At 53.0% G+C, this 27916-nt stretch overlaps 2 protein-coding genes across 2 annotated transcripts in view; both read left to right on the plus strand.

Annotated features, from left to right (window-relative positions):
* Positions 1-23062, plus strand: part of DENND5B (DENN domain containing 5B) — a 221548-nt gene extending 198486 nt beyond the window's left edge. Inside the window, exons 15-24 of the mRNA XM_044679311.1 lie at positions 1243-1324; positions 7165-7293; positions 7612-7733; positions 9862-10007; positions 11141-11259; positions 12834-13024; positions 13349-13431; positions 14208-14334; positions 22197-22371; positions 22879-23062. Coding sequence (XP_044535246.1) covers positions 1243-1324; positions 7165-7293; positions 7612-7733; positions 9862-10007; positions 11141-11259; positions 12834-13024; positions 13349-13431; positions 14208-14334; positions 22197-22371; positions 22879-23062 — 1358 coding nt within the window. The remainder of the gene's footprint in view (positions 1-1242; positions 1325-7164; positions 7294-7611; positions 7734-9861; positions 10008-11140; positions 11260-12833; positions 13025-13348; positions 13432-14207; positions 14335-22196; positions 22372-22878) is intronic.
* Positions 1-27916, plus strand: part of SINHCAF (SIN3-HDAC complex associated factor) — a 112146-nt gene that overhangs the window by 30644 nt on the left and 53586 nt on the right. The window lies entirely within an intron of this gene.

The following is a 27916-nucleotide window of genomic DNA, read 5'->3' on the forward strand; positions in this document are numbered from 1 at the left end:
GAGTGAGTGAGTGAGTAAATGAGTGAGTGAATGAGTAAATGAGTGAGTAAATGAGTAAATGAGTGAGTGAGTGAGTGAGTGAATGAGTGAGTGAGTAAATGAGTGAGTGAGTGAGTAAATGAGTGAGTGAGTGAGTAAATGAGTGAGTGAGTGAGTAAATGAGTGAGTGAGTGAGTAAATGAGTGAGTGAATGAGTAAATGAGTGAGTAAATGAGTAAATGAGTGAGTGAGTGAGTGGCCCTCATGGCGAGGTGCTGCCTACGGCTTGCTAATGTGTTTGAAAGCTCGTTTTCAGCCTCTCGTGGCAGGCTGGCCGGTGCAGAAAGCGCCCGCTTACTGTCCCGATGGTGGCCTTCGGAGACGCTTCGGCTGTCCTCTTCTCATTTAAAATAGTCGTTAGGAGCCCCGATGGGTGAACTCTGGACCACTCAAACAGCAAACATAAAAACCCCACCGCCATCTCTGGCCGCCATCTCCAGCCGCTTAGCCTTTCCCTTCGAATTCTCCAGTGGCCGGGCAGGCGCAGAGCAGCCTCGCCTCACCGCCGCCTCCGCCACGGGCACGCGTGTGCGTCCGTCCGTCCGTCTTCCCGTGGGACGCGTCCCAGAAGTCCCCGCAGCAGCCATTCGTGACCTCAGAGGAGACGCTCTGGCTCGTGCCCGCGGCGGGCCCTCCTGCCCTCGTCTCCTGGGCGCCCCTTTGGGGCCCGAATCCCGTTAGAGAAGACACGAACTGGCAGCCTCCTCCCCATGTTGTCTGTGGGCGAATGGGGGGCCTAGGACCGTGCACGGACCCTTCTTTCCCCCCCGGGCCTGGCCCAGCTATCACGTGCCCCTATTCGGGGCTTAGGAATGGAATCAGACAAGACTTGCTCCTGCTTTCTCCGCTCTGGCCTCTGATCTGCCGCGCTGAGCATCGGCTCACTTGGGCCGAGATCGGGTCTCTGGCCATGGCGAGGGGAAGAGCTCGGCCTGGGAGGGTGGGCCGCTCTCCGCTCCCCACCACTCTCTTCCATCCTCTCTGCCTCCTCCCAGACACCCACTTTCTTTTCTGCCCTCCCCTCTGCCTGCTAAATTTTAGAAAGCGAGCCCCTTCCCGAGAGCCGCTGCGCTGTAGGAGAGGGCCTGACCTCGTCCCTAACCGGGACTTAGGACATTACTCGGCATACAGCAGGTGCTTAATAATTGTCTGCGTTGGTTTGTATTCCGTGCCTTTGCTAAGTGGTGATATTTCTCTAAACAGTGGCCCTTGGACCAGAAAGAAGAAAGTCTGACTCTGGAAGCACATTGCCAACCCTTAGAGTGTCTCTTATCCAAGACATCAGGTATTTCACTTTGCCTAAGTATGACCATGACTTCTAACCGCCCAGTTCACGTTTCAGGGCCCGGAGGGAACCCAGAGCCGTGCTCGGGGGCTCAGGAAGAATCTCCTTTTCTGTCTTTTAAATTTGGCGTCCCGATTTCCAGAGTTGTCAGCTTGCAGCCTGCGTGTCCATTTATTCTCTTCTCGAGTCCCTTCAGAGCTTTGATTTGCATTGGGGAGCCAAGTAACGAAGGAAAAGGAATCCTCGCCCGGGATCTCGTGGTGTGTGGTTATGCGCAGGGGTGAAAGTGGCCAAAATTATTTTCAGATGGATTCGAGGATGTCCGTCTCTCTCTACCAAGATCAACAGGAACTAGCTAAGCTTTCATGGCTTGTAGGTAGGTGAAGACTAGGAGAGAAAGGGCCGGCGGCTACCCAGATCAGTTTGCTTATTTGGTGTCCCGTGAAACCCATTACCAAGGGAATATTTTATAGAACCTTGAAAAAGTAATTCATGTGGCTCCTGGAAGGAAAAAAGAAAAGACCTTGCGTGGGAGATTTCTGGTAGCTCTTTTCATTCTGGCCCCAAACTAGAAGCGAAGGAGCTGCCCCCCCCCAAGGCCCCCCATTCCCCAGGGAACAGCTAACCACATTTTAGTACACAGACAGAGTAGAATACGACTGAGTCTTAGAAATGATGAACTGGCCAGGCTCAGAAGACACAGAAGACCTCTTTGACCTGTAAAGTGAGCAGAAGAATAGTTTATATAGACTTTAGAGATCTGATCACTTCAGTGGGAGCTTCTAAGTCCAGAAAAGTGAAAAGGACGCCCTTTCTTCACTTCCTGTCAGAGAGGCGGGGAACCCCAAATTCAGAGGAAGGCGTATATTTTGGGGCATGGCCAGTGGAGGAATTTGGCAGACTAGAATACGCATGTTTACTCCCGGGAGTGTTGGGGGGCAAAGGTGGGGAGGAGGGGGCGGTTCCTGTTCATTTGGGGTTGGGGGAGTCAGCTGTAAAGAAATTACAAGTCTAGGCCCTTCCCTGCCCTTATCCCATGTCAGTATACACCCTGTTTGTGTATATGTATTCTATAGAGAGAAACAAAAGGACGTGTGTTGTATGGATGGATGGATGGGTGGGTGGGTGGGTGGATGAATGGATGAATGGATAGATGGATGGATGGATGGGTGGGTGGGTGGATGTGCCATATACCTTCTATGCCAGTACCTAATTCTCTAGAACAGGAAAAGTCACGTCCAGGACCACACAGCCAAATACNTGAATGGATGAATGGATAGATGGATGGATGGATGGGTGGGTGGGTGGGTGGGTGGGTGGATGAATGGATGAATGGATAGATGGATGGATGGATGGGTGGGTGGGTGGGTGGGTGGGTGGATGAATGGATGAATGGATAGATGGATGGATGGATGGGTGGGTGGGTGGATGTGCCATATACCTTCTATGCCAGTACCTAATTCTCTAGAACAGGAAAAGTCACGTCCAGGACCACACAGCCAAATACCAGAGCTGTGCCCATGTTAGACTGAGCTTCACACAGGCTGTCCCAGCAGCTTTCAAGCCACGCTAGGACGTGGGGATAGTCCTGCGTGTACTGTGTCTGCAGTAGAGAGTGGCTCCTGGGTGCGTGTTAGGTGTGTGTTTGTTGATGTTGGTGGGGGCAGGATTTTAACTTGATAATTAAGGGGAAATTATAACCTCATTGACAACATTTGGGGTGGCCGAGAAGAGGCGGAAGGAGCGGTAAATAGGAAAGTTGGGGAAAAGGGAGGCTTTGAGGGAAAGGGACGAGTTCTGCTTTGGACACGTTGAAGGCGCCTCCCGGATAGCCGGCTTGAAACGTCCACAAGGCAGCTGCAGCTGGTGATCCCCGAGTGGGATCCAGAAAAGAGGTGAGCCCAGGATAGATCGCCCCATCCACAGCAGGATGATCTCGATGATCAGGATCACTTTGGGGAGCTGAGAAGAGAGGAGGGCCTTGCGGTGAGGGATGGAGGGGGTTCGCAGAGGGCTGGCCAGACCCTTTCGTGGAGGCTCCCTCACCTTTGGTGGTCAGCTGTCACCAGCTCTTGCCCAGGGCTCCTAGAAGCAAAATGCAGCAGACAGACAGAGCCAGGTTGAGGGTGGCCGTTGGTGATCTAGGGGGGCGTCTCCCCGAGTCTGTGAAGACTTCTCCCGCTGGAAAGGGCGGAGGAGGACAGTTTGTGCCATTAGCAGGAAGGCAGCCGCAGCAGAGATGATGGAGCTTAGCGAGGGTGCCGGGGTCCTCCGCTGCAGCCTGGCGTTTGTCGTGTCACCGGACGTCATCCCGCGGATGACTGTAGAAGAGAAAGCGAGGCTGGCGGTTTGAGGCTGCGCGGCCGCAGTCCTCAGTCCCGTGATGTTGTCGGCCTTCGGGCAAAGGACAGACAGCACGAGGGACCTGAATGGGGAGCTAAACGGAGCCTGAGGAGCTTCGTCCAAACCTGGAGAGAAGAGGGAGAAAATGACCCCTAGAAAGGGGGCCGAGGAAAGGCATCCAGCTTTGGCAGTTAGGGTCATGTCCGTGGGAGGGGGCGGGCTGTGAGGAGATGGAGACATCCAGCGTAGATGCTACTTGGTGAGGGTGGGGCAGCGAGGCAGATGGGGGTGTCTTTGCCCAGACAGTCTCGAAGGGATTAAAGAAATGCCTTTTTCTCCCTCATCGAGAAGCCGCCTAATGGGTGGCTCAGAATGGGGAGGTTTTCTGTGTCGCTCTTTTACAGACCAGAATCCAAGTAGATTAGACAGTCGGTGTGAAAAGGGTTTGGACGTCACAGTGGCAGCTCTCTGCCTTTTTGTGTTTCAACTCCTCTAGAGAGTCAGCTACCTTGAGGCCTCCACGCGCGGTCTGACTCGGTCACCTGGGGCGAGGAATGTGTCTGCGCCAGTGCTTCATGTCAGCTGGGCCGAGCAAGAAGCGACTGGTCAGATTTATTTATGATACCTCTAGAATTGCCCTGTAAGAATTAGAAACTGCTTTGTAGAGCAACTGCAAGAAAAAAGGAGAATAGTTCTGTCTGTATTTGTGTCTTTGCCATTTTCTGTTTGAAGATTCGGCCTTGATCCTTTTGCTGTTGAAATTATCTATCACTAAATTTAAAAAACTCAAATCCCCCTCCTCGACGTCATCATAAACTGAAACTGCTCTCTTCATCGTGAAGTCTCGTGGCCTTTTCTCAGAACCCATCTTTGCTGGCCTCTGTAGCATTTGACACTGGAGTGATGGCCCTCTTCACTTCGATTCCATCTTGTCTCGGGGTTTCTGGGACGCGGCTCCGACAGCTCCTGCTAGCCACGGGCCCTCGAACCTTTCTGGTAACCTCCAGTCTCACGTCTCATAGACTCAACATGGCCCAAACTGGACTCATTCTTCCCCCCCCCCACACTCTTCTTCCCAACTTTCCTACCATGGGAGGGTACCGTCATCACTTGTTCACCCAACTCCGTATCATCAAGGCCTGTTGCTTTTCCTTCAGACACTCTCCCATATCCCGCTTTCTCCCCTTTGCTACCACCCTTGCGCAGACCCTCATCCCCTTACAGCCAGATTGTCACAGTCGCCTCCTGGAGGGTCTCCCTGCTTCAGCCCATCCTCCATCCAGCTGCCAAAGTGAACTTCCCAAAGCATAGCTCTGACCGCCCCGTTAACTCGGCTTCGGGCTCCAGAACAGATCTTTTGTTCCGTTCTCCCGCCGTGCTGCCCCACCGGGTACTCGGCAATCCAGGCCTCCTTGCTGTTCCTTGATGCACACACCTCTGGACTCCAGACTGTCTTCCACACCTGGAATTCTCTCCCTCCTCTTTTCTGCCTCCCAACTCTGCCTTCCCTCAGATCCCGGCTGAAATCCCCCCAATGCCTTTCCTCCATTCGCCCCAAGTTATCCCGCAGAGAGAGAGAGGAAGGAGACATAATGCGTAAAAATGGACAGGTATGTCTGAAACGTAATAGGCACTTCCTGACCATTTATTGAATCCTCCCAACCAAAGAGTAGGAGACAAGAATCCCAGAGGCTCAGAGTTAGAAAGGGGGCCTGAGAGGCCCCTCAGACCTCCCCTGGCCAACACCCCTACCCTTTGCTTCAAGATGTGGAGAACCCATCACGAAAGGACAGTTAGCCCATTTCTCTTTGACTGTTTATATTGTCTTTCAGATTGTTAAAAAGAAAAAAAATCAGCAAAACTGAACAGCACCTCAGAAAAATCTGACTTGCTATTCAGGATCCCTCATCAATAGACTCCCACAAAGAGCACGAGGATGGGTCTTCTCAGATACCTTCTTCGGGGCCGAGCTTGTTCTGCCTTATTTTTCAGCATTTGGCCTCAGTTATTTATGGGGATTAGGTTGTTGTAGTACTAGCGTACATCGTTTTCTTAGCTCTTTTTCCATCATTTTACTTAACTTGGTGCAAATCTTCATGGTTTTCTCTGCATTCATTGCGGTTGTCATTTCTTATTGTATATAGTAATGTGGCATTACATTCACCTATAATTTGTTTAGCATTCCCATCCGTGAGCATGTTCTTTGCGTACCCCAGAATATTTTGCTCGAAGCATTTTGGTGAATGTCTCCTTTTTTTTCCTCCAATAAAACTTGTTGGAATATATGCGCAACAGTGAAATCTCAGAGTCAAAGGCCGTGGACATTTTTATCCCTTTATTTGCAAACTCCCAAAATTGTTCTACCAATTCACAGCTTCACCAACAATGTATCAGCGTGGTTATTTTGATTAGCCTTTCTCCTATTATTTGTTATATCAAGCCTATTGATTGTTTATAGTAAAAAACAACTTGAACTTTTTTTTTTTACCACTTTTCTTTTGGGGAATGGCTTCAGGTCTTACTTATTTCTTGTCTATTTACCCTGAATACCAAGCCCTTATCAGAGATATTGGATACAAATTTTCCCCCCCAGTTGACCATTTCCCTTTTTGTCCCAGATACAATAGTCTCCTTCGTATGTGGCGTGACTTATTCTTCATGAGTCCGCTCTGCCTCTTCGGGATGACTTTCTCCTTTTTGAAATAAATTTGAATCGTCTGTTTTCAAGTTTTCGGAGGAATGGAGCTCGTCATCGGGGCTCGTAGGTTTGGTGCTTTCTTTCCCTTTAGGGCGTTTTGGCAGGTTCTCCCTCTAGTTTGGGGGGCCTTCTTCTTCTCAGAAATTGAAGTGAGCCGCTCACGCAAAGCCTTTGGAGGAAGACAAGCCGAGCTTCGTGTGGGCCGCGGAAACCCTGGCCCTGTTTTTCCTACAGAAAAGGCCCCCTCGTGTTCCCAGGCCAGTTTTCGTTCCCCGTACCGGAAATGACTGGTCACTTCGGCCTTGACCCACTCTTCGGGACCCCCTTCGGCATGTTCTTGGCAAAGAGGCCTCAGTGGTTGCCATTTCCTTCTCTAGCTCATTTGACGGAGGAGGAAAGGGAGGCCCCGGGGACTCGGTGGCTTGCCCAGGGTCCGAGGCCACACGGAACGTTGGTCTTCCTGACTCCGGGCTCCAGGGGCCGCCTCTGGGTGCCCTGGGCTCTCCGGGCCAAGGCATTGTATAGGAAGAAGAAGGTCCCTAATGCCCGCACGGACGGGGGCTCCGGGAGGGGGAGACACGAATCCGGTAACGGGGGAAACGTTCTTGTGAATTGAGCGATGGCAACGTGCCAAGAAGCGAACCGCATTCTCAGGGAAGGTCTTCGCTCCGGGCTTTGGCCGCCCCCTGCAGGAGGGAGCCCGTGGTGCCGCCTCTGGGTCGGCTCCGCTCGGGGGGCCCGAGGTGGGGAAGGGTGTAGAGAAGGGCCGGCCCTCACCTTGTCCCTCGCTCTCCCGCAGGCACATTCAGAACATGAGTGAGATCAAGACGGACGTGGGCCGGGCTCGGGCCTGGATCAGGCTGTCCCTAGAGAAGAAGCTCCTGTCTCAGCACCTCAAGCAGTTGGTCTCCAACCAGCCCCTGACCAAGTAAGGCCCCTTCCTCTCCAGACGGCCGCTCCCCCGCGTGTTCCTCTCCACACGCGTGTTCCTCTCCACATGCGTGTTCCTCTCCACACATGTGTTCCTGCGCACGCACACAGATGCGCTGCGCGATGTCAGGGCCAGGCTGCCCCCAGAGCCCCCACTGACCCCTTCAGGAAGCTGGGCCCGGGCGGCCCTTTGGATCCCGCCGGCCCGCTCCTCGGCTTAGCCCGGGGCCCCGGGGCTCCCCACGGCTGCCTCGTCACGCGTCCCGGTGGGCTGCCTCGAGGCCGCCGTCTGGTGACGGGCCGTGTTCTCCGGCAGGAAGCTCTACAAGCGCTACGCCTTCCTGCGCTGCGAGGAGGAGAGGGAGCAGTTCCTGTACCACCTGCTCTCCCTCAACGCCGTGGACTACTTCTGCTTCACCAGCGTCTTCACCACCATCAGTGAGTGCAGAGGGCCCAGAACCCCTCTCCAGTGTCCGGGGGGCCTCGAAGCTCGTCTCTCCAGGGCCCCCCGCTCTCGGCTTTCCCTGGATGGCAGAGGGCCGCCTTCCTCGGGTCCTCTGACGGGGCCAGGGAGCTAGGGAGAGCGGCGGCGGCCTACTGGGAGCCTTAAAGGCACCCCCTGGGAATAGCAGTGTAAACCAGGGAGGATCTGGTCAGGGAAAAGCCGAGAAAGCAGAGATAAAGGAATTCCGAGACTCCTCCAGTGTGGAGCGTCCTGGAATTCCCTAGAGATTGTCCACAGTCTTCCTCCTTCTCCCAGCCCCTCTCCCCCATTCCACTCCTTCAGAAGCCTAGGTCAGGACAAAGGGGGGCCTCCCCCATGCACCTCTTCCTCTTGGATCCCCGATTCTCCTCATAGCTTTGCCCAGGCAGCCCCTCCCCCACGAGCATTCCCCTCCCCTCGGCTTCTCCTCCTGCCCCGGGAGCTGGCTCTGGGCACAGAACCCCCACACAAGGGGTACTCGGTGAAGCCCCGGATCGACCCCTCTCTCCACCCGATGGCGTTTCCGCTCCGTTAAAGGAGGGAAGGAGAGGCCCTCCGAGGGCCTGGAGCCTTCCCCAAGGAGACCCCCCGCTTCAGGAGAGGCCGCGTCTGTGATAGAAAGCAAGAAGCGAAGCGTGGACTTGGAGCCAAGCCTTGTCCTCGTCCAGTAAACTTGAGGACACTTTTGTCCTCTAAGCCAGTTTTGTGAGAAAGGCCTCACAGAGAAAGGCAGCTAGGAGGCCATGGGTTCAGGTCTTACTGGACGGCTCATCATTTAAGCTCTGTCTCTTCAGCTGTAAAACGAGCACAATAAGAGCACCACCTCGCAGGTGGTCGTGAGAGAAAAGGAGGCATTTGTAAAGCACTTAGAAGTGTTGGTGCCGCGCCAGTGCCAGTAGCCGGAGGCAGAAATCCGGAGGGGGCTCCCCGACACCCACAGAACTGAGCGGTGTCTCCAGCCTCCTCAAGCAGGACGGCCCTGAGCGATCTTTAGTTTGGATGTTTGTGAATGTTCCCATTCATTTTCTCTGACATCCTTTTGCTGTTTGATTAAAGATATTGCCTTTCCCCAACTCCATGTGATCATTTCCCGCATGTGTTTTCCAAAATTATGAGATCTGACCGTCTCCCCCACTTCCACATTGGCCACTCGGAGAACAGCAAACCCCCAAATGAAACCGTAAACCCGCTGATGGCCCCACGCTAGGAAAGATCCCTAAACTGATGCTTTTCTCTTGCTCTCGGGCTTAACACTTGACCTAAAGGTTTCCCGGCATCCTGTGTTGGGGACGGTGACCCTTCATGCCGCCTTCTTTGTAGAGACCTCGGGTGCCCTCGAGAGGCCCGTGTGGCAGAACTCGTCCGACTCTCGGATTTCCGGCTGGATGGGACCTTCGCCATTTCGATTTTTGTTCTTTTTTACACATCCGCCCACCATTTTATTGGTCATCGTGATATGAAGCTGAATGGTGTAAATAAGCCAAGCTCTACCCTAGAAAATTAAGGAGAAAAGAGTAATATTTGAGGAGTTTTCTACTTGAATATATTTCTCCGTAAGATTTTGTCTAGTCACAGGAAAATCTATAATAACTTTTCTTACAAATCCTCACCTTCTGTCTTAGAATGGATACTCTTAAGTATTGGTTCCAAGCAGAAGAGTGATAAGGGCTAGGCAATTGGTGATTTATCTAGTCACACAACTAGGAAATATGTGAAACTGCATTTGAACCCAGGACCTCCCATCTTCAGGCTTGGCTCTCTGTCCCGTGAGCCTCCCAGCTGCCCCTCTAAGAGCTTTTTGAACGATGATATAAAGATGTAGTCGTCAGAGTTACCACCTAAAGTAACTTCTCGTGCCTGGGATTGGTTTTAGGTGAGCACCGTTTGGTTTTTCCTCGAAATCAACAGTTAGGATTACAAGAACATGGAATCCTCGGCTTTTTGCATCAGAGCCCAGAGGTGTAGATGGGAAATCTGGGTGCAAAACAGCTGACATTCTTCATGTGGAGAAATCTTGTAGATGGTCAGGGTGCGATTTCCGTCTATGACTTTTTCCCATTAATGTTCTCGTTTTCTTTTCAGTGATTCCTTATAGATCAGTGATCATCCCAATTAAGAAGCTAAGCAATGCAATCATCACTTCCAACCCTTGGATCTGTGTGTCAGGCGAACTGGGAGATACAGGCGTGATGCAGATTCCTAAAAACCTCCTTGAAATGACCTTCGAGGTGGGTTTGGTTAGTTCACTCTTAGCCAAAAGCATCTGAGATCCAGAGTGAGGTACTGAACGTACTTCCCGGCCTGAAAGGACCACTCGGGGCTTCCGGGTGCTCTTTGGAAACTGGGCGAACCTCAATTCCAATGTCATGATCACAGACCCCCGCCTCACGCCAGCGCTTGTCCCGAATGCCACTTTTCCAAGATCGGGGCTCTGGATTGGAGGAGATCCCTGAAGTCGTCTGCCTGGTCTCTGCACCTGGTGGGCAGGGGAGATGAGACCCAGGCCGCTGAGATCCAGGAGAGCATCAAGTGTCAGCTCACTTGGGCAAGAATGCTGCCCAGCTTTTTTACTTAGATCATTTCTGGTAAAATTGGTCAACGCCATTAAGCCCCGTTTTTGGAAGGCACGGCCTTTGCCCAAATAGAACAGGGCCATGGAGGGTGGTCCCCGGATGAACCTTGAAAGGGTGGACGGAGTATTTGCATCTCTTCCTAGGCTCATCAGGGGCTGGAGCTTGGGCATTCCACCTCGGTAATGCAAAAGATCTTGGGAAAGGAAGCATCTACTCCAGGAAACAGTTGTTCTTAAGCGCCATAGCTTTTTATTTCTGGTAACTCAGAGCAGCATGGCAATTTAGGGCCAGAGGCCGCCACTTGGGAAACGCTAAAGTGTGCTTTAGGAAAAAATGGAGAGGACATTGAAAAAACAAAGCCTTGAAGCCTCTGTTGTTCAAGGAATGGGGGAAATGCAAAAATTATTGTCACTTTACAGATGACAGTTCTCAGATCGAGAGACATATATCTATATTATATGTAAAACTTCTGCCTCGAAAACTCAGTTCTGTCTCTCCAGCTACATCTTCATATCTTATCATTTGTCCTCACTATTCTTATTGCCGTTCCCTTCTTTTATGCTCATTAAAATGGTGACGAGACATCGATAATTCTGATGGTCTAGGATTAAGTTCTGGCCTGTCCCCCATCTGTTGAATCAAACCAGACAAATCTCAGTACCTGTAGGCTATTCTTGTCTCCCGTGGTAACCTGCCTTCTCTGGCTCCAAAAGCAAATCCAGTGGGAGCCCATAACTCCCACTGAAAGAGCATCCAGTTGTTAACGCCGCCTTATCTTCTCCTCCCAGTGCCAGAACCTGGGGAAACTGACCACTGTCCAAATCGGTCACGATAACTCGGGGTTATTGGCCAAGTGGCTCGTGGACTGCGTCATGGTGCGAAATGAAATCACGGGACACACATACAGGTGAGAGACTGGTCTGACGGGGAGACACACGGGAGATGCTTCCCCCGAGATGGCTTCGAGATCTCTTGTGTCTTGGTGAAGCTTGCCAGTTATGCTCCAGAGTTTGTACCGCTTCCCTACGGGTTTCTTTTATTGCTAGAATGTACAGACTAAACCCACGACCCCAAAAGCAGGTTGAGTTTAGGCTCACAGAAACCCAGACTTGGGGAGTTCAAAGTGAACTTAACAACCATATAGTCTAATTCTTTTATTTACCATTTGAGGCAGCTGAGATCCAGATCAGTTCAGTGAAGCCAAAGCACAGAAATGTTTTAACCTCGTGTTGCCGTTGAGCAGAACTGGGCGAGCAATTTATTTGTTTCCCTTTCCCACCCCACCCCCGGCAGAAAAGGTGGGGAGCCCTGAATCCCCCCAGGCTGCCCCTTTTTCCTCCGGTCTGGTATAACCTTCTCTTCCTTAGGTCTCTGCCTCTCCCCTGTCCCCTCCTCCTTTCTGGAGGCTCTCATGATCATGACACAAAAAGAAGCTCATTTTATTCCCAGAGGAGAGCGCTCCCAAATCCATGCGCACCCTTTTGCTGCTACATTCGGGTGTTCATAGGAGTCCAGGAGCCCCGAAATCTCAGAGCCCGGAGGGTGGGAAGTGCTGCCATTTAACTTTGGGGTAGCCACGGGCCTCTGCCACGACCCCTTTCGCCATCCACAATAAGCAGGTCCAGACTCTTTAGGTATCTTTTTTAATGAAAGGGAAAGTGCTTTTAAAGAGACACGTTAAATCGAGCTCTACCAAATGTTCTTGAAAGAGCAGATGATTCCCACTAGCGAGAGGCAGATAAAGAAGGTGGGGCAAGGGAGGTTGTTGGACACACTTCCAGGGAATCCAGTCTGCTGTCTGTTCTCAGGCCAGTTGTACCCCCCCCCCCCCAGCAGCTCATTTCAGAGCTCCAGGGCAGACCACCTTCCCCTAGTTGTCCTGCGAGTCATGAAGTGGGGCTCGGAAGCTCCTGCCGGCCTGCCATCTCCATCGCCCAGTTTAGGGCCAGCTTTTGTACCGAGGGTGGGCAGACAAGTACCTGCCTATGGTGATAAGAGGCTCTTTTCTCCTGCCACGGGTCACCTGGCAAATGTTTAAAATGGAAGAAAACAAAACTATTTCGTCCCGTAGCTTTATTTTCTTGATAAGAATGAACCCAAAGTGGAAACATCTCATGGAACAAAGAGGTCCTGGTAAATGCTACTTGTTGCTTTTTTGGCTCTGATTGAAAAAGTCTCCTACTTTTTCTCCACGTTCTTAATCCCTGCTTATTTTTTGTTGGAACATATTCTTTCCCAGATACCCCTTAGGAGCTGGCCTCACGCGAAACCCGCTTCCCTTTTGGCCATGGTCGTGAGCACAAGCCTCAGACCCCACATACCCTGATGGGAAGGCGACTCGGTAGGGTCTTCCTAGGGAGGTGCAGAGCACTCCCTGGCATCAGTCTTTCGGGGTCGTCCCGGATCAGGGCCTCGTCCCGTACTTGAGTTCTGATAGGCGGCGACCCTCGGCACTTGGGCTGTTTTCTTCCCCCTTGCCAGGTTCCCATGTGGACGGTGGCTTGGAAAGGGAATCGATGATGGAAGTTTGGAGAGAATTCTTATCGGAGAACTGATCCCATCCACGACGGAGGAAGATCTGGGAAAACAGTGCCGGACGCCGCCCCAGCAGAAATCCCCTACCATAGCCCGAAGGCTGAGCATCACTTCTCTCACTGGGAAAGTGAATAGCAGTAAGTGGGCCTTCCCTTTGTTGTTCTGGCCACGGCGGTGATGGCGGCTTCTACGCTGAGCTCGGTGCTGCGGGGCCCCAGGAAAGGGACGAGGAGATCCCACACACTCACGGCCTCGGGGGGCATCGTTCTAGCTCTGCCGGGACGGGCCGCTTCGGGGCAGAGGAGGGACACGGGGCAGGACAGGACGGCCCTGCACATCTCAGAATGAGGAGGCCAAGGCAGCTTAGGGCCAGGCAGAGGTCCCTTGTGCTGCCTCCAGGGGGCCCATGATACGAGGAAAGGGCTTTGTGGCCCCGAAGTTCTCTTTCCATTCTCTTACAGAACCCAATGCTGGGCAGATTCAAGAGGGAATCGGGGAAGCCGTGAACAACATTGTGAAACACTTTCACAAACCCGAAAAAGAGGTATCTCGAGCTGTCAAACAAAATCATTTTCCAGTGTGCATTCCCAGATTCCCGTTGCCTGTTGCATTTGGCCGGCATTTAAGACCCCAAATGAATGTGACAGCTGCCCCGGCCCAGCTTCCCGTTTCCTGGGGATGATTCCACCATCATTTTGGAAGCTAACTTTTGGGGTTCTTCTGTCTCCTCCTGCCTCCACGAGGGTAGCGCCGTGTCCCCTTAGAGGAGACCGGAGGGCTCTCCCCGTCTCCCTCAAAAAGCCATCTCTGGGGGGGCAGCTGGGTAGCTCAGTGGAGTGAGAGTCAGGCCTAGAGACAGGAGGTCCTAGGTTCAAACCCGGCCTCAGCCACTTCCCAGCTGTGTGACCCTGGGCAAGTCACTTGACCCCCATGGCCCACCCTTACCAGTCTTCCACCTATGAGACAATACACCGAAGTACAAGGGTTTAAAAAAAAAAAAAAAGCCATCTCTGTGTTGGCCGCGGGGTCGAGCAGTCGTCCCTCAGCTTGGTCCTTGAGGCCTTATTTCCCCCTTCTCTCCGTGACACACAGTCCTGCACGCTGGCCCTCGGCCTCAGCCGGCCCTCCCTCTCCTCCATGCTCTCGGGAGGCCCAGCTCAGGCCTCTCCGCAGCCTGCCATTCCTTCTGGCAGGTTAGGGCCCTCCAGCTAATGTCCAGCCAATTGAACTGCGTGATGGCCGCCCGGGGCCCTTCTGTGGGGACGGGACGGGACGGGACGGGGGTGGTAGCTTCACTGTTCCCTCCTGTGTGCTCCGCAGAGGGGGAGCCTCACCGTGCTGCTCTGTGGAGAAAGCGGCCTGGTCGCGGCCTTAGAGCAAGTTTTCCATCATGGATTCAAGTCTGCCCGAATCTTTCACAAGAACGTCTTCATCTGGGACTTCATAGGTAAAGTGTGTGTGTGTGTCTGTCTGTCTGTCTGTCTGTCTGAAGGTCCCCCTGGCAAAGCCTACACTTCGGGTCGGGAACTGGGGGGCTGGCGGCGATGATGGATGATGACGGGGGCGGTTGGAATGGGTGGGGATCCTTTTGTTGTTTGACTTTGAAAAGATCCCTCCGCGATCCTCCAGCTGGCTCTGACTGCCCACAGCGGCTGCCCAGACCTTCTTTTGCGCAGACCCTCGCCGCATCCCCTCATCCTTTTCCCTCAGCAGAGGAGTCGCCTTTTATTTGTTTGTTTGTTTGTTTGTTTTGCTGAGAGTATGAAGGCTGCCCGTGGGGGGGGGGGGCGCCCCTCCTCTCCTCTCCCTCAGGATCCCCCCCCCAGGCTCCCGATGTGCCGGGGGTGGCCACGATGCCAGCCTCCCCTTCCTTATCGCGTCTTGTGAGGCAGCACGGTCCGGGGGAAGCACGCGACTGGAGGCCGGAGACCCGGACTTCCTTCTTAAAGGCGCTGTGGGCGGTCAGTAATTGCTTAGGAGCCGGCTCCGGGCCAGACTGCGGGTACAGATGCAGCAGATACCCAAAAGACACTTGGTTCTGGGGGGAGAGCAGATGGAGGAAGGGCTCCACGGAGAAGGTGCCACGCGAGCCACGGCTCCGGAGAAGAGGGGGGTCTTCGGACACATGAGAGGGAGGCCGTTCCAAGCAGGAGGGAGATGCGAACTCGAGGGGGAGAAGCATGGATGAGGAACAGCAGGTCGCTTGGGCCCCATTGAAGAGTGGGGGGAAGCAGCACGTCAGCCCAACGAGGATGGCGAGATGGACCGTGGCCGGGAGGAAAGGGCTTCCCAAGCCCACGGAGCTTCTACTTTGGCCCACAGGCAGTGGGACGTCCCTGGGGTGGAGAGGTGAGGAGTAAAAGGGCAGAGCAATGTGTCAGGAAAGCCGCGCTGGCAGCAGCATGGAGGGACGTAAAGGCAAAGAGATGGTTTAGAAAATCATCTGCCCAAGAGGTGATGAAGTTAAGATGTTCACTGTGGGAGGGAAGAGTAGAGAGCAGACAGGAAAGATGCTGAAGGCGGAAAACAGCAAGATTTGGCAAATGACTGGATTGTGTAGATAAGGGAAAGGCAGGAGTCGAGGGTTTCACCAAGTTTGTAAAGCTGCAAGTGTGACCGAAAGAGAAAGTCGGGACGAGCCATTGGTTTGGGGAAGCTGTAAGGAGTTCTGTCCGGGACGTCCCGGTGAGAATGTCCAGTCAGGAATGGGTGACGTGCAAGTGGAGAACAAAAGAGAAGAGATCGGAGGCGTCCGTGAACATTTATTAAAACGATGACCGTTGGGGCGGTCAGAGAAAGGCTTAGGGCGAGTTAGGGGACTGTCTCCCAGAATGTGAACTCAGGAGGCTAAGAAGGGCCATTTGGGAGGAGGGGAGCCTGGAGAGAACTCTTGTGAAAGCCCTGAGAGAAGAAAATGCCAGGAGGAGAAAGTGCTAGAAAGGGAGGAAGCCCAGGGGACGGAGCACTTAAGAGATTATTGGTCACTTTAGGGAAAGCCATCTCAGTCCAGGGATGCGATCAGAAGTTTGATTCCCAAAGTGAACGCAGGCAGCTCCTTCCAGGAGCAGAGCAGAGAAAGGAGGGGGAACGCCTGGGACCGGAGGGCCATCATCGTACACGCACCCTACAAAAGCCGACAAAAGCAGGATGGTCTGCATTGGCCGGAGACTCGAGACTGACTGTCCAAGAAGGAAAGATGCCGTAGTACCGACGGCCAGGGAGAGTACGGAAGCGGCCGAGAGGACCCACGGCTATTCCATCGCGCCCACCGGGACTTGCTGGTGCTCAGACTCGCCCGAAACTCCTCCAAGACCGTCCGTGGCCGAAGTGTCCAGTGGAATGGCCGCGGTCTTCATTCTGACGCTTGTTCTGTCTGCACCGCCGGGAGAATCGTTCTCTACTCCCTCGGCAGAGGCAGAGATGGCTGATGACTGTCCTCAGCTCTCTTTCTCTTTGGTTGAGAGCTCTTCAAACAGTCACGCTCTTAGCCCAGATAACGTGCTCCCAGGCGCGGGAGTCGTGTGTTCAAGTCTGACCATCCTCTCACTCCTCCCTTTCCAGCCTGTTTTCAGTCGGTTCCCAAGTTCTCCATGACACCTCGTGTCCCATTCTGAGTCCCATTCTACAATTCGGACTCTCCTTTAGAGGCTGCCATTGTGGGAGGCGGGGGCCCAGGCCTCCCCCCACATTCCTTTCCAGCTACCAGTCGAGTCGTTGGGCGCTATTGGCGCCTCGATCCTACCCAGCTTGAGTCCAAATGCTTAGGTGCGGCCTTTTCTCTCTCCCCCATTTCTTTCTTTCTCCCCGTTCCCTTCTCTTTAGTCTCCCAGCACCACGGGCCCTCCTCGAACTTCTCTTGAAGTGCTCGCAGACCCAGCCCAGATGCATCTTGCAGGGAACTTTCCTTCCACCCGAAACGGTCTCTGACTCTCGTTGTTACTCCTCTTGGTCCGTCGCTCCCACTGATTGCCAAACGCTCCTCGGCCTCTCGAATAGATGGTCGTCTCCCATTTGGGGCAGGAGCATGTCGTGTCAGTAAGCCGAATCAGATAAGCAGGGACGTAAAGATTCCTTCCACAGCACAGCACGCTCTAGTCAAGGGAGAATTTGGGGAGAGGATCGCAGCAGCAGCAGATGCCCCCCGACAGATACGTGGAATGTGTGTGTTACATTGTGTAATAGTAGCACAGCTTGTCTCTTAATCCCCTAAATATACACAATCTCTTCTTTAAGGTGAAATTAAGTCAAACATTATAAAGTTTGGGGAAAGGCTGCAAAGACAAGAAGTGTTGACTTGCATATAGCCTGTGACCAAAGACTGACAATAAGGTGCTGATAACACCCCGAAAAGAGAAAAAAGAAGATTCAGTCTTCTACTCTGGCACACAGAAGAGGGCCAAAATAGTTTACGCCGATTTTCCTGGTGGCCAGGGCGCCGCACCCCGAGCCCCCACAACCCAGAACACTGTGCTTGGGCTTGGCTTTGTATTCTCTCTTTGGATTTCCATTGCCTTCGGGGAGGCACCTTACCACGCCGAAGAAAAGAAGCCATAAAGAAGGGGCAGAGGAAAACCTTCCCTTGATTTGGCCCCGACTCTGAATTTGTAGGTGAAAAAAGCCAACCCGCTCCACTCGGAGCCAGTTCCCTCCGCGCCGTTTTGAAGTCGTCATTCTGTGTTTCCACACAAGCCCGTTCTGGGGCGCCTGTTCGTGGCTCCCTTGGATCTGCTTATTCAGCGTCAACAGGGAGAAAGCCCGTAGGAGTGCTCCTTGGTTAGTCTTTCACCGCCCTTGCAGGGCCCGGCACACCAAGAGCCCCGTGAAAGCTTAGGGACTGGCCTCGCACAAGGGTGGGAGCCTGGGCGGGACAGCTCTGCCCAGGACCAGCAGCGTCCCTTTATCTTACGGAACAGGCAGTGAAGTGGCAAGTCTGGGCAAAGGCAAAGGCTGTGTGTGTGTGTGTGCGAGAGAGAGACAGAGACAGAGAGAGAGAGAGAGAGACAGAGAGAGAGAGAGAGAGAGAGAGAGAGACAGAGACAGAGACAGAGAGAGGGAGGGAGGAAGGGAGGGAGAGGGAGGGTGGGGGGGAGAGGGAGAGGGACAGCAAAGAGAACCGCTAGTACGAGTCATAGGGGAACAGATTGCCATTTTCCCAAATCTGTCAGATCTAATAAATGAAAGTATTTATAAGGGTTACCCCTTCAGCCCCATTGAAATGCTGTCTAGATTAGTGAATAAGCCTTTGGAGACAGCGAGGCGGTTCAGTAGATAGAGAGCCCCTGGGTTTAGATACTTTCTAGCTATGAGACCCTGGGCAAGTCATTAAACCCTAAAAACCTAGTCTTCTGCCTTGGAACTAATACTTAGTATCAATTCTTTTTTTTTTTTCCCCAATTACATGTAATAACAATTTTCAACACGTTTTCCAAAATTATAAAATCCAAAGTGTCTCCCTCCGTCCCTCTCCGCAGACGGTGGAATCTGGGGTAGCCATGTATGATCTCCCCAAACTCCTTTCCAGGTCACTCACTGTTGTCATAGAATACTCCCCTAAAACCCTGGATAAGCCAGTGGGAAAGGTGGCCTGCTTTGACCTGCATCTGACTCCTCCGGCCTTTGTCCCTCACTCAGGAGTCCTTGTATCCCATTCTAGGACAGAAGGAAAGGGTTGGGTTGGGCTTTATAGTTAATTAAATAAAAAGGAAAGAATGGATGAATTTGGGGCAGCTGGGTGGCTGAGTGGATAGAGTGCTAGGCCTGGAGTTAGGAGGACCTGGGTTCCAGTCTGGCCTCAGACACTTCCCAGCTGTGCCACAGAGCCCATCACTTCACAGCCCATTGCCTCTTCCTGCTCGTCGGACTTGGGACTGGTGTTTGATTCCATTCTAAGACCGAAGGAGAAGGCTTACAAAAAGAAGAATCTTCTGTAGACTTGTTACTGGCCTGGATGCGTTTTGAAGCAAATGATACATAATTCTTTCTGCTTTGGGCCAGGGTACCCTTGCTGCTTCCTGTTTGTTTCTGGGACATTGTACAAACAACCAAAGAGTGATGTCAAGTTTCCGAAGCCCAGGCTAACCCCTCTCTTTGTTCTCTTGGCGCTCCTATTTCCTCTTGGAGTGGGTTCCCTCAGTCATTACTTCTCTTTGTCTCATCTTCTTTCTTTCCTTCTGCTCTCATCCTTCACTATCTTCTCTTCTCCTTTTCACAAATCACTTAACCTCTTCTGCCTCAGTTTCCTTGTCTGTAGAATGGGGATAATAATAGCCACCCCCAAAGATTGTTGTGAACTTAAAACACTATGGAACACTTTCCTGTGTGACCCTGGGCAAGTCATTTTCCCCAGTTGCCTTGCCCTTGCCACTCGTCTGCCTTAGAACTGATACTAGGACAGAAAGTGCAGGTCCAAACAACCCACCATATAAGCGTTCAGGACAATTATTGTTGTCACCCTTCATGATCTCATCATAATGTAAAGGGGGGGAAATTAGTTTTGGTTGAACTAAATATTCAAAGTGGTGGTTGCCAAGGAATTGATTCAATTCCTAATGAAAAACTCAAGTCAGAATGACTTTTATGTAGTTTATTTACAAATAGGGAGAGAGTGAAAGTAAGAAAATCAGAGAGAGGATAGGGCAAGGTTTCTAACCCAACACACTAAGTATATTTGCTCCAGCCCCAGGCTCAACCCAGCAGGGCTAATCAGTCCTCAACCAGAGGGCCAAGGGCTGGGGCCGGGGGATGGATAAAGCAAAGGCTTCAGTCACGAAGCCTCTCTTAAGAGAAGAGTCCCTTCAGAACAATCCTGGAAGGAGTCAGTCTTTTTCACTCACCATGTGGTAGTTCAAGGGAGAGATTTAAGAACAGTCTCACCAAGTCCAAGGTCTCGGGTCCAGTAAGCAGGTTCTTCACCAGCCTCCAACTTGAACTCCGAACTTAGAAGAACAAAGAAGTAGCCCCACAGGAAGTTGTAACTCCCTCTTAAAGGCGCTTCTTTTGCATCACTTCTTGTGCCTTCCTCCCATTTTACGTGTACCAATCACAACAAAGGCTTTTGATTCTGATTCGTCACCCACTCTTGCACAAGTGAGTCACAGACCCCCCCCCCACTTGAGAATTAAGTGGGGTGTTTACACTTTTGGTGATTAAATCTAAAAATAGGCAGGGTAAGTTATTCTTATGGGAAAGAAGGAAGGACTAGACAGCAGAATACTCAGAACTGATCTCATGGCTAGACCCAAAGAGGAATCTCTGCTAGTTCAGCATCTACTTGAAGTCCGTGTCGAGTGTTGGGAATGGATTCTTTTCAGGGTGCTCTTTGCCCAGCTGTCAGAGGCACAGATGCCAGGCTCCCCGAAGTGGCAGATGTTACCCAGTTGGCACAGTAGTCAGCAAACTGGATGGCAAAGTCTAGATCTAAAAAGCATGTTAGGCTGTGTTAAATCTTGGAAATCAGTACAGATATATGTAAAGCAAAATCCAGGTACAAAAAAAAAGCTGTGTGAGGCAAGATGATGGCGTTAACAATAAGAGGAACGTTTCTGGGGGTTTTCGTGGTGTGCGAGCTTGGTTTGAGCCAGCTGTGTAAGGAATGTGGCAACCAAAAAGGTTCGTGCCGTCATGGGCTGCATTATGAGAAGCATCACTTCCAGGAATAGGGAAGCGACAGCCCCTCTGGACTCTGCCTTGCTCGGAACATGTGTATACGGGGTACCGTTTTCGGTTTGGGGAACCAGAGTTTGAAGCCCACTGATAAACTGGAGCGCGCCCATAGAAGGGCAGCCAGGGTGACAAAAGGCCATTTTATGAGGACCCGCTGAAGGAATTGGGAGCATTTATCCCAGGCAAGAAAAAGCTTTAGGGCCAAAAGGGTCTCCACATATCTGAAAGCTTTTCAGGGGATTCACCTTATTCTGTTTGTCCCTAAAGGGCAGAGCCAGGAGCAAAGTGTGGAAGTTGCAAGGAAGCAAATTTAGACTTAGAAAAACTTCCCACAATTTGAGCATCCCAAGGAGGAACGGGCTACCTTGGCAGGCAACGTCTTCTCCCTTCGTAGCATTCGTAAAGCCGAGGCTAGGTACGTTGTCGTCGAGAGGTCTGTCAGGTGTGGGTTCATCTCGGTGGTCCCCGAGGTCCCTTCTGTCCAAGTCAGTGATATTGTGCAGAGCGGGACTTGCACGCCCCACATCCTAGCCTTCTTCCAAACTGGACCCTCTCTGTTGACAGGACCGATACCTTTCCAGTCGCCCCGGTTCTGAACCTTCCATTTCGTTCTCCCTCAAGACCGATATCTGACCATTTGTCGAGTCTCAGCCGTGGTCCTGCAGTCAGGAAGACCCGAGATCCTAATGTGCCTCCGATGCCTTCCGGCACCGTGACCCTGGGGAAGGCGCTTCACCTCTCTCGGCCTCAGTTTCCTTCTCTGTAAAATGACCAGAAAGTACCGCAGTGTTTATAAGCCTTAAAACGCTGCCTACATGCTAGTTTGTATCTCTGATTATTAATAGCGTCTCCCATATCAGTCCCGTAGCCCGTGCTAGTGCCTTGTACAAGTGGTCCCCGCACAGATCTCGAGCGTGTCCGTCCTCATGACACGTGACAGCTCAGACAGTCATCTCCAGCCCAGTTATTAGCCTTCTCAATTACGTGTACAATTTTTTTAACATTCATTTTTTATTTAAATAGTATTTGTTTGCTTTTTTGTCCCTCAGGTTTTGGACGTAATTGGACAAAGGGGCTCCTGTTTGGTTTAATTTCCTCAGTGGGATTTCTGATGGTGGCGATTCAGTTTTCCCCTTTTCCAAGTCAAATTGCTCGGCTGTTTTATTGTTTGTTTGTTTTCCCGTAAAACCAGCACGCAGAGTAACTTATTGGTTCCAGAGTTTCTTCCGCCTCTCCTTTGATGTTTAGGATTACATTTTGTTCTTTCTCTAGTAGATTTAGTCGCATTATTCATTCATCTGTTCTTTCTCTGATTCGTTGATGTAAGTCTTTAGAGATATAAATGTTCCCCACCGGACCGGTCGTCTTGGCTGCGTCCAGAAGAGTTTTTAACAGCTTGACACATTTCTATTTCCTTTCCTCTCACTCGCCCGTGACTTTCCGAGATTATTTTATCGAGGAGGCTGGGAGCGGGGTGGGGGGGCAGAGCCTGCACGTCTCCTCCCTCCTCCTTAGACCTCGTATTACTTCCTCTGTCTCCAAGACAAGGCTTGTCCGTATGCCTCGAGCCAAGCCCAGGGGCCGGCACGTAGTAGGCCTAAGCTTCACTGGCCGTCCTTACCGGAGGACCTGTGACCTCTTTTACAGAGAAAGCAGTTGCTTATTTTGAAACGACGGATCAGATCGAGGACACGGAAGATGAAGTCCTTATCCAGAAATCGTCGTGCAAAACCTTCTGCCACTACGTCTCGGCCATCAACACTGCCCCCCGGCACATCGGGAAGGATGGCAAATTCCAGGTCCTGGTTTGTCTTGGGACACGGTACGTACCCGGGGCTTTGAGGTCGCTCCTTTCCCTCTCCAGCTCCGGCTGCTCAGGGCATCTTACCGGGAGCTTCTGCCCCCCGTTTCACTGTAATGGCGGGCGGTGCCCGGGGAGCCTTCTCTTGTCGTTGGGGCCAGGTCTGCCGGCCTCCACCTGCTTCACCTGCCTCCGAATAAACGTCCCTTGCGGGCTTCCCCGTTTGCGCTCCTTGTGGCGGCTGATACGGGAGCCTCAGAGGCGGGCTTCCCCCAAGAAGCAGGCCTGAGTTTGGGGCTCGGCCAAAGGCCCTCCTTCTCGTACAGATTCTGACCGCTGAAAGCTGGCCCGGCTCAGCAGGCCTGCGCCCAGCCTAGAAGGAAGGAAGCCGCCCTCCCTCTCAGGCCCCGCTTGGTTCCGGCGTAGAGTCCGTGTCGCCGGTGGCCGTGGCCGCGCGTCCTGGTGTCTCCTGGAGACACACGCGGGGCCCGGCCCTTCTCACGCGCTGCTCTTGTTCTTGGCCTTTAGGGATCACCTGCTGCCCCAGTGGATTCCGCTGTTGGCCGAGTGTCCGGCCATCGCTCGGATGTACGAGGAAAACGCCCTCCTCCGGGACCGCATGACCGTCAACTCTCTCATCCGCGTCCTGCAGACGATCCAGGACTTCCCCATCGTCTTAGAAGGGTCCCTGGTGAAAGGCGTCGACGTTTAGCCGGGCTCTTCTCTCTCGGCACGCCGCGGCCCTCCCCAGACGAGAGAAGGCTCGCTCGGGGGACTCACGACGATTCCTTTGGGGGGGGAGGGGCGGCAGCCGGGGCGGACCTGCTGAGGCCTCCGGGCCGTGGTAGCGCATCACTGGAAGGCCCGTCCTCGGACGGAGGAGCTCCTTGTCGGAGCTGGGCTGAGGCCGCAGGCAGGGCTCGGGGCCGTCTGTAGCTCACGGGAACCTGAAACTTAGTCTAAAATAGAATATTTCACGTGTTGGCTGTGTGTGAACAAGCTCTCCCCAAGAACTTTTCCCCCCGAACTCTCCGGCTTCATGAAGTCCGGCGGTGGGACGAGCCTTCGGGAGGCGGCGCCAGGGCGGCGCCCATCACGGCGGGAACTCCGACTCCCAGAGATTCAGTCCAGCTTTCCAGCAGGGCCCCCTGAGGAACTCCTCGGTCGGACGGGGGTCTCCAGAGGGCTGCTCTGCGCCAAGTCCTGCCGCTTCCCGCCCTTCTTCTCCACCCCAAGAATCTGGAGGGGCTCCTTCTCGATGCCTTTGGGAGGCGCGTTTGAAGCCGCGTCAGTGCGGGACGAGGGTCGGGTCTCCAGACCAGCGTCCATCCGCCGTGAACAAAAGGACGAGCACGCCCGAGGGCAGCCGGGGGCGTCCAGGCCCATCACCCGGAGAAACGGGGGACGAAGGGGGAGGGCTCTCGGGCCGGGGCCTCGTCTCTGGGCCGGGGCGGCTCTGGGGTGGGAGAGAAAGGAAAGCGGCGTCAGAGTTCAGACACCGACACGCGAATGCTGGCTCATTCGTCCTGTGGGTGGCTTTGAGCAAGTCGCCATCTCTCTCTGGGCCTCAGTTTCCATATCTGTCAAATGGAGGAATGGAACAAATGACTTCCAGGGTTTTCCCTGCAAGTGAGGTTCAGCCCGGGGGAGTTGCTCAGAGCGAGCCCGTGTAGCCCTCCAGGATCTGGCCTCCCCCTGGGCCCGGAGCGTTCCCTGGTCCCCGGGACCCCCCGTTCCCTCCTTGGTCACCAGGGCGGTCACCGGGCCTGGGGGAGGGCCAGGATGGCGCAGACGGGCGGGACATCCTCTCCCCGAGGCTCACGGTGACGGGGTGCTTCGGGGGACGGCCCAGGCTCCTGCGGCAGGACGTCATGGGGTCCTCGTGCCTCCCCAGCCACGGGGAAACCAAGAAAAGAAGGACCACCACCTCCTTGAAGTGCGTCCTTCTGGGCCATTCAATTCCGGTTCCTCGTGCGCGGGACAGAACGGTAAAGCTGGAAAGGGCGCAGGGCTGCCGCTGCCAGGCCTGCGCCCTCTGTACGGAGCAGAGGCCCGGGGCGAGTCTGTGGGGCCCGCCCCGGGGGGGGCCCCTCGGACATGGGGGGAGCAGCAGCTTTTCTCCCCCAAACGCCCCCTGCCTCCTCCTCTACCTCCTCAGAATCTATGCAGCTCGACAGTATTATTTGCCCACCAAATGGCCCTCTAGAAGCATCACGACAGAATTGAGGGGCCGGAGACACCCCGAGCTTGAGCCATGCCTAGATGTAGGAGTCCTGGGAGGGCTGCCTCGGGTCTGGCGGCTCTTTGTTCTGTGAAACTTCCTCTACTTGAAAATCCCTCCTTTCCCCTAATTTGTGGCCCCTCCAGAAGAGCTATGGGGAAATTCCTGTTCAGGAAGCAGCCCCTCTTTTGGAAAAGGAGACCCCAAGTCCCGAGTCCCGCCATTTCCAAAGCGGCCCTTTCCCTGCCTGTCCTGGCGTCCAGAGTCATTCCCAGGATTCCCTTTCTTTCATCTGCCCTGCTGGAGGCGAGGGCCGGGCTCCCCCTCCCCAGGCAGACCCCAAACTTTAGCAGCTCCCCACACTTGTTTGGTCTGTGGCTCCCCCTCGGACGCTCCCTCAGTTCTGGAAAGGAGCCATCTTTAAAAGGGGCTTCTTCCCGCCGTGGAAGTAGCACGGGAAGAGGGCGAGGGCGGATGTTCGCCCCCCGGTGGGCCCCTCTGCTTCCTGGCGGAGTCTTCACTTGGGAGCCCCCGACATCTCCCGTCCGCCGCTCCGTGTCCCTCGTCTCCCCGCTGGGGCCCAGGGAGGGGCTCGTGGAGGGAGGCTGCCGGAATGGCGCCACGCCAGGGCCGTCGGGGCCACCGACTCCCCCATTTAGAGTCGCTCGTCCTGGGAATTCCTCCCTGGCCCGAGTGCCTCGCCGAGCAATAAGGGAATTGTGGGCGACGCCTCGGGGATTCACTTCCCCTTCTGCAGCGTCGCTGCTTGTCCTCGGGGAGTCGAGGCGCGCCCCCAAACCGGCCCCAAACGTGGGGAGCGGAAGAAAGCCGCAGCGAGCGTCCCCATCGCGCGCATCCCATTGTGTCTACATGCCATGAAATAGTGTAACAAATCCTAGATTTTTTAAAGGAGAAACGTGTTCATTAAGAGAAGATTGTTCTAACAAGCACTTTAACACACACCACAAACTGTCCTGGGTTTTTCAGATTTTGAAGTACATTTCAATATGGCTTTTCATGCTATTTTCTTTACAAATAAAACTATGAGATTCAAACTCTGCCGGGTCGTTGCATTATTCGGAGCACCAATAAGCTATGAAGAAGGAAGGACATTGAAAGCACATGGGGAGGAGCGGACGTCCTGGGTTCAAATCTAGTCTCAGACCCGTCCTCACTGGGTGACCCTGGGCAAGTCACTTCCCCCATTGCCTGCCCTTACTGCCTGCCAACCCATACGGTGTATTGACTCAGAGACAGAAGGGTGTCCTCTTGGGAAAATGTGGAGCCCAAAAGAAGCCTAAAACCCAGTCTTTAATCAGCTCAAGATCAGCCCCTCAGTGCTGCTCTTTGGGGCCAAGGACTCTCCCGAGAACAATAGAACTTAGGGGAACAAAGCCAGCCTTGGGGCAGGTGGGAAGGAGGCTGGAGGGGCCCACAAGGACCTTCGGGGTGATGGCGGAGGGGCGTGTGCATGGACCGCAGAGAACCCCCACCCCTCCTCAGGCGAAGCCGGGCTCAGCTCCGAACTTCTGGGGGGGCTTCCAGAAACTGCTGACTCAGTTTCCTTCAATACAAAGGCCGCCTTGCCTACACCCTCCCAGGCACAATCTGGGAAATCAAGTCTTTGAACTGGGACCGCATGGCCATGGCTGTCCCTCCCGCCCTTTAGGCCCATCTCCAGCTACCTTCCCCTTCTTGGGGTGCCTAAACAGAGAAGAGCTCCATAATCCATCCTGGAAGAGTGTTGGGTGACGGCCAAAGGGCTTGTGTTCTGGGGGGGGGGGGCGTCATTTCAAGAAGAATGGTATTAAATAAGGGGGGGAGGCTGAAATCAGAGAAGGGGGTACAGGGGAGGCCTTCGCCTTTGGCATGGAATGAAAACTATCCTGGAAGGAAGAAAGTGGATCTTGGAGGAGACGGGCTTTTCCTCTATTCCTGCTGAGAAAACAGAAGGAGGCATTTGATACTAAATACAGCAGTTAAGAGAAAAATAAGACCGTTACGAGGGAACAGCCAGAAGAGACTATAGGGATAAATTGTTTACATTCTAAGAGAGAAGGGAGCTTGAAAGGTCTCGGAATCCTCTTGTGGAGGGGTCTTAATGGGAGTCTTCTGAGAAAATAGCACAAAAAAGAGTTTAAATCCAGCCTTAGACACAGCTGTGTGACCCTGGGCAAATCACTTCACCCCCATTTCCCAGTCCTTGCTGTTCTTCGGCCTGGGAACCACAGAAGGGAAGGGTCTGGAAGTGGGGGGGGAGGATGGCGTGTTAAGATATCATTGGAGTGTGTGAGCAGAACTCCGCAAACATGCACGGGGAGAGTGCTTGAGTTACTTGAAATTCAGTTTTACCTAAACCAGCCAGAAGAGCCAAACGCAGAGTTCAGTGTAGAAATCTCTTCAACTCAGAGAAAAACAAACAGACTGTTATTATGGCTTGTAGATCTTTTGTCTTTTGGAACATCTCATTCCATGCCCTCTTTCTTTCTTTAAAATGACCCTGGGCAAGTCTCCTAACCCCTACCGTGGAGCCCTTACCTCTCTTCCTTGGAACCAAAGCACTGCATTGATTCCAAGAGGGAAGGGACGGGGCTATTAAATAAATAACAAACAGATAGACAGACAGATAGATAGATAGATAGATAGATAGATAGATAGATAGATAGATAGATAGATAGATAGATAGACGAGTAGATAAATAAGTAAATGGACTGATCATTCCTAAGTCTTGATCCTGACTGACCCTTTTTGAATTCTTTCTTCCAGGCTATTTCTATAAGTTTTGGGTTTTTTTTCTTTAACTAGAAGTTCTGATTTCTGGCAGTGACATCGCTGAGAGTTTTTCATTCTTGAGTTTCTGTTTTCACATTGCCTCTTGTTCTAATATGTCTAGGCAGCTTCATGGTGTGGTGTTAATGGGGGTGCAAATGGTGAACCCCCTGGTTTGGGAAGGAAACCTTTCTCAAGAATGAGAGGACTCCAAGCTTAGCTTGAAAGTAAAAAGAAAGATTTATTAGTAAGATAGGATCAATGGCCAGCAAGACAGCATGAGGGGAGCAGCCCTGGGAGGCTTCCCCCCCCCAGACCCTCAATCCTGGGGATTATCTACTTTTACAACCGTGTTATGATGGGGATGTGATTCTAGAGTGGGAAAAACTCAGGTATTCGGTGAGGGGTTTGGTCATCTGATCGGGGTCTGCCTGGAGACACAGGGGTGACCCTCATAGTTTAGGGGACAGGTGGATGTCTGAGATACAACTTGATGATATCCAGGACGTGTATCTCTTTGTCTACCACAACTTAAAGGCATTCCAAGGACAACTGTCCTTGCGGTCCTCGCCTCGG

The sequence above is a fragment of the Gracilinanus agilis genome, chromosome 5, assembly GCF_016433145.1.
Source record: "Gracilinanus agilis isolate LMUSP501 chromosome 5, AgileGrace, whole genome shotgun sequence".
Taxonomy (NCBI): Eukaryota; Metazoa; Chordata; class Mammalia; order Didelphimorphia; family Didelphidae; genus Gracilinanus; species Gracilinanus agilis.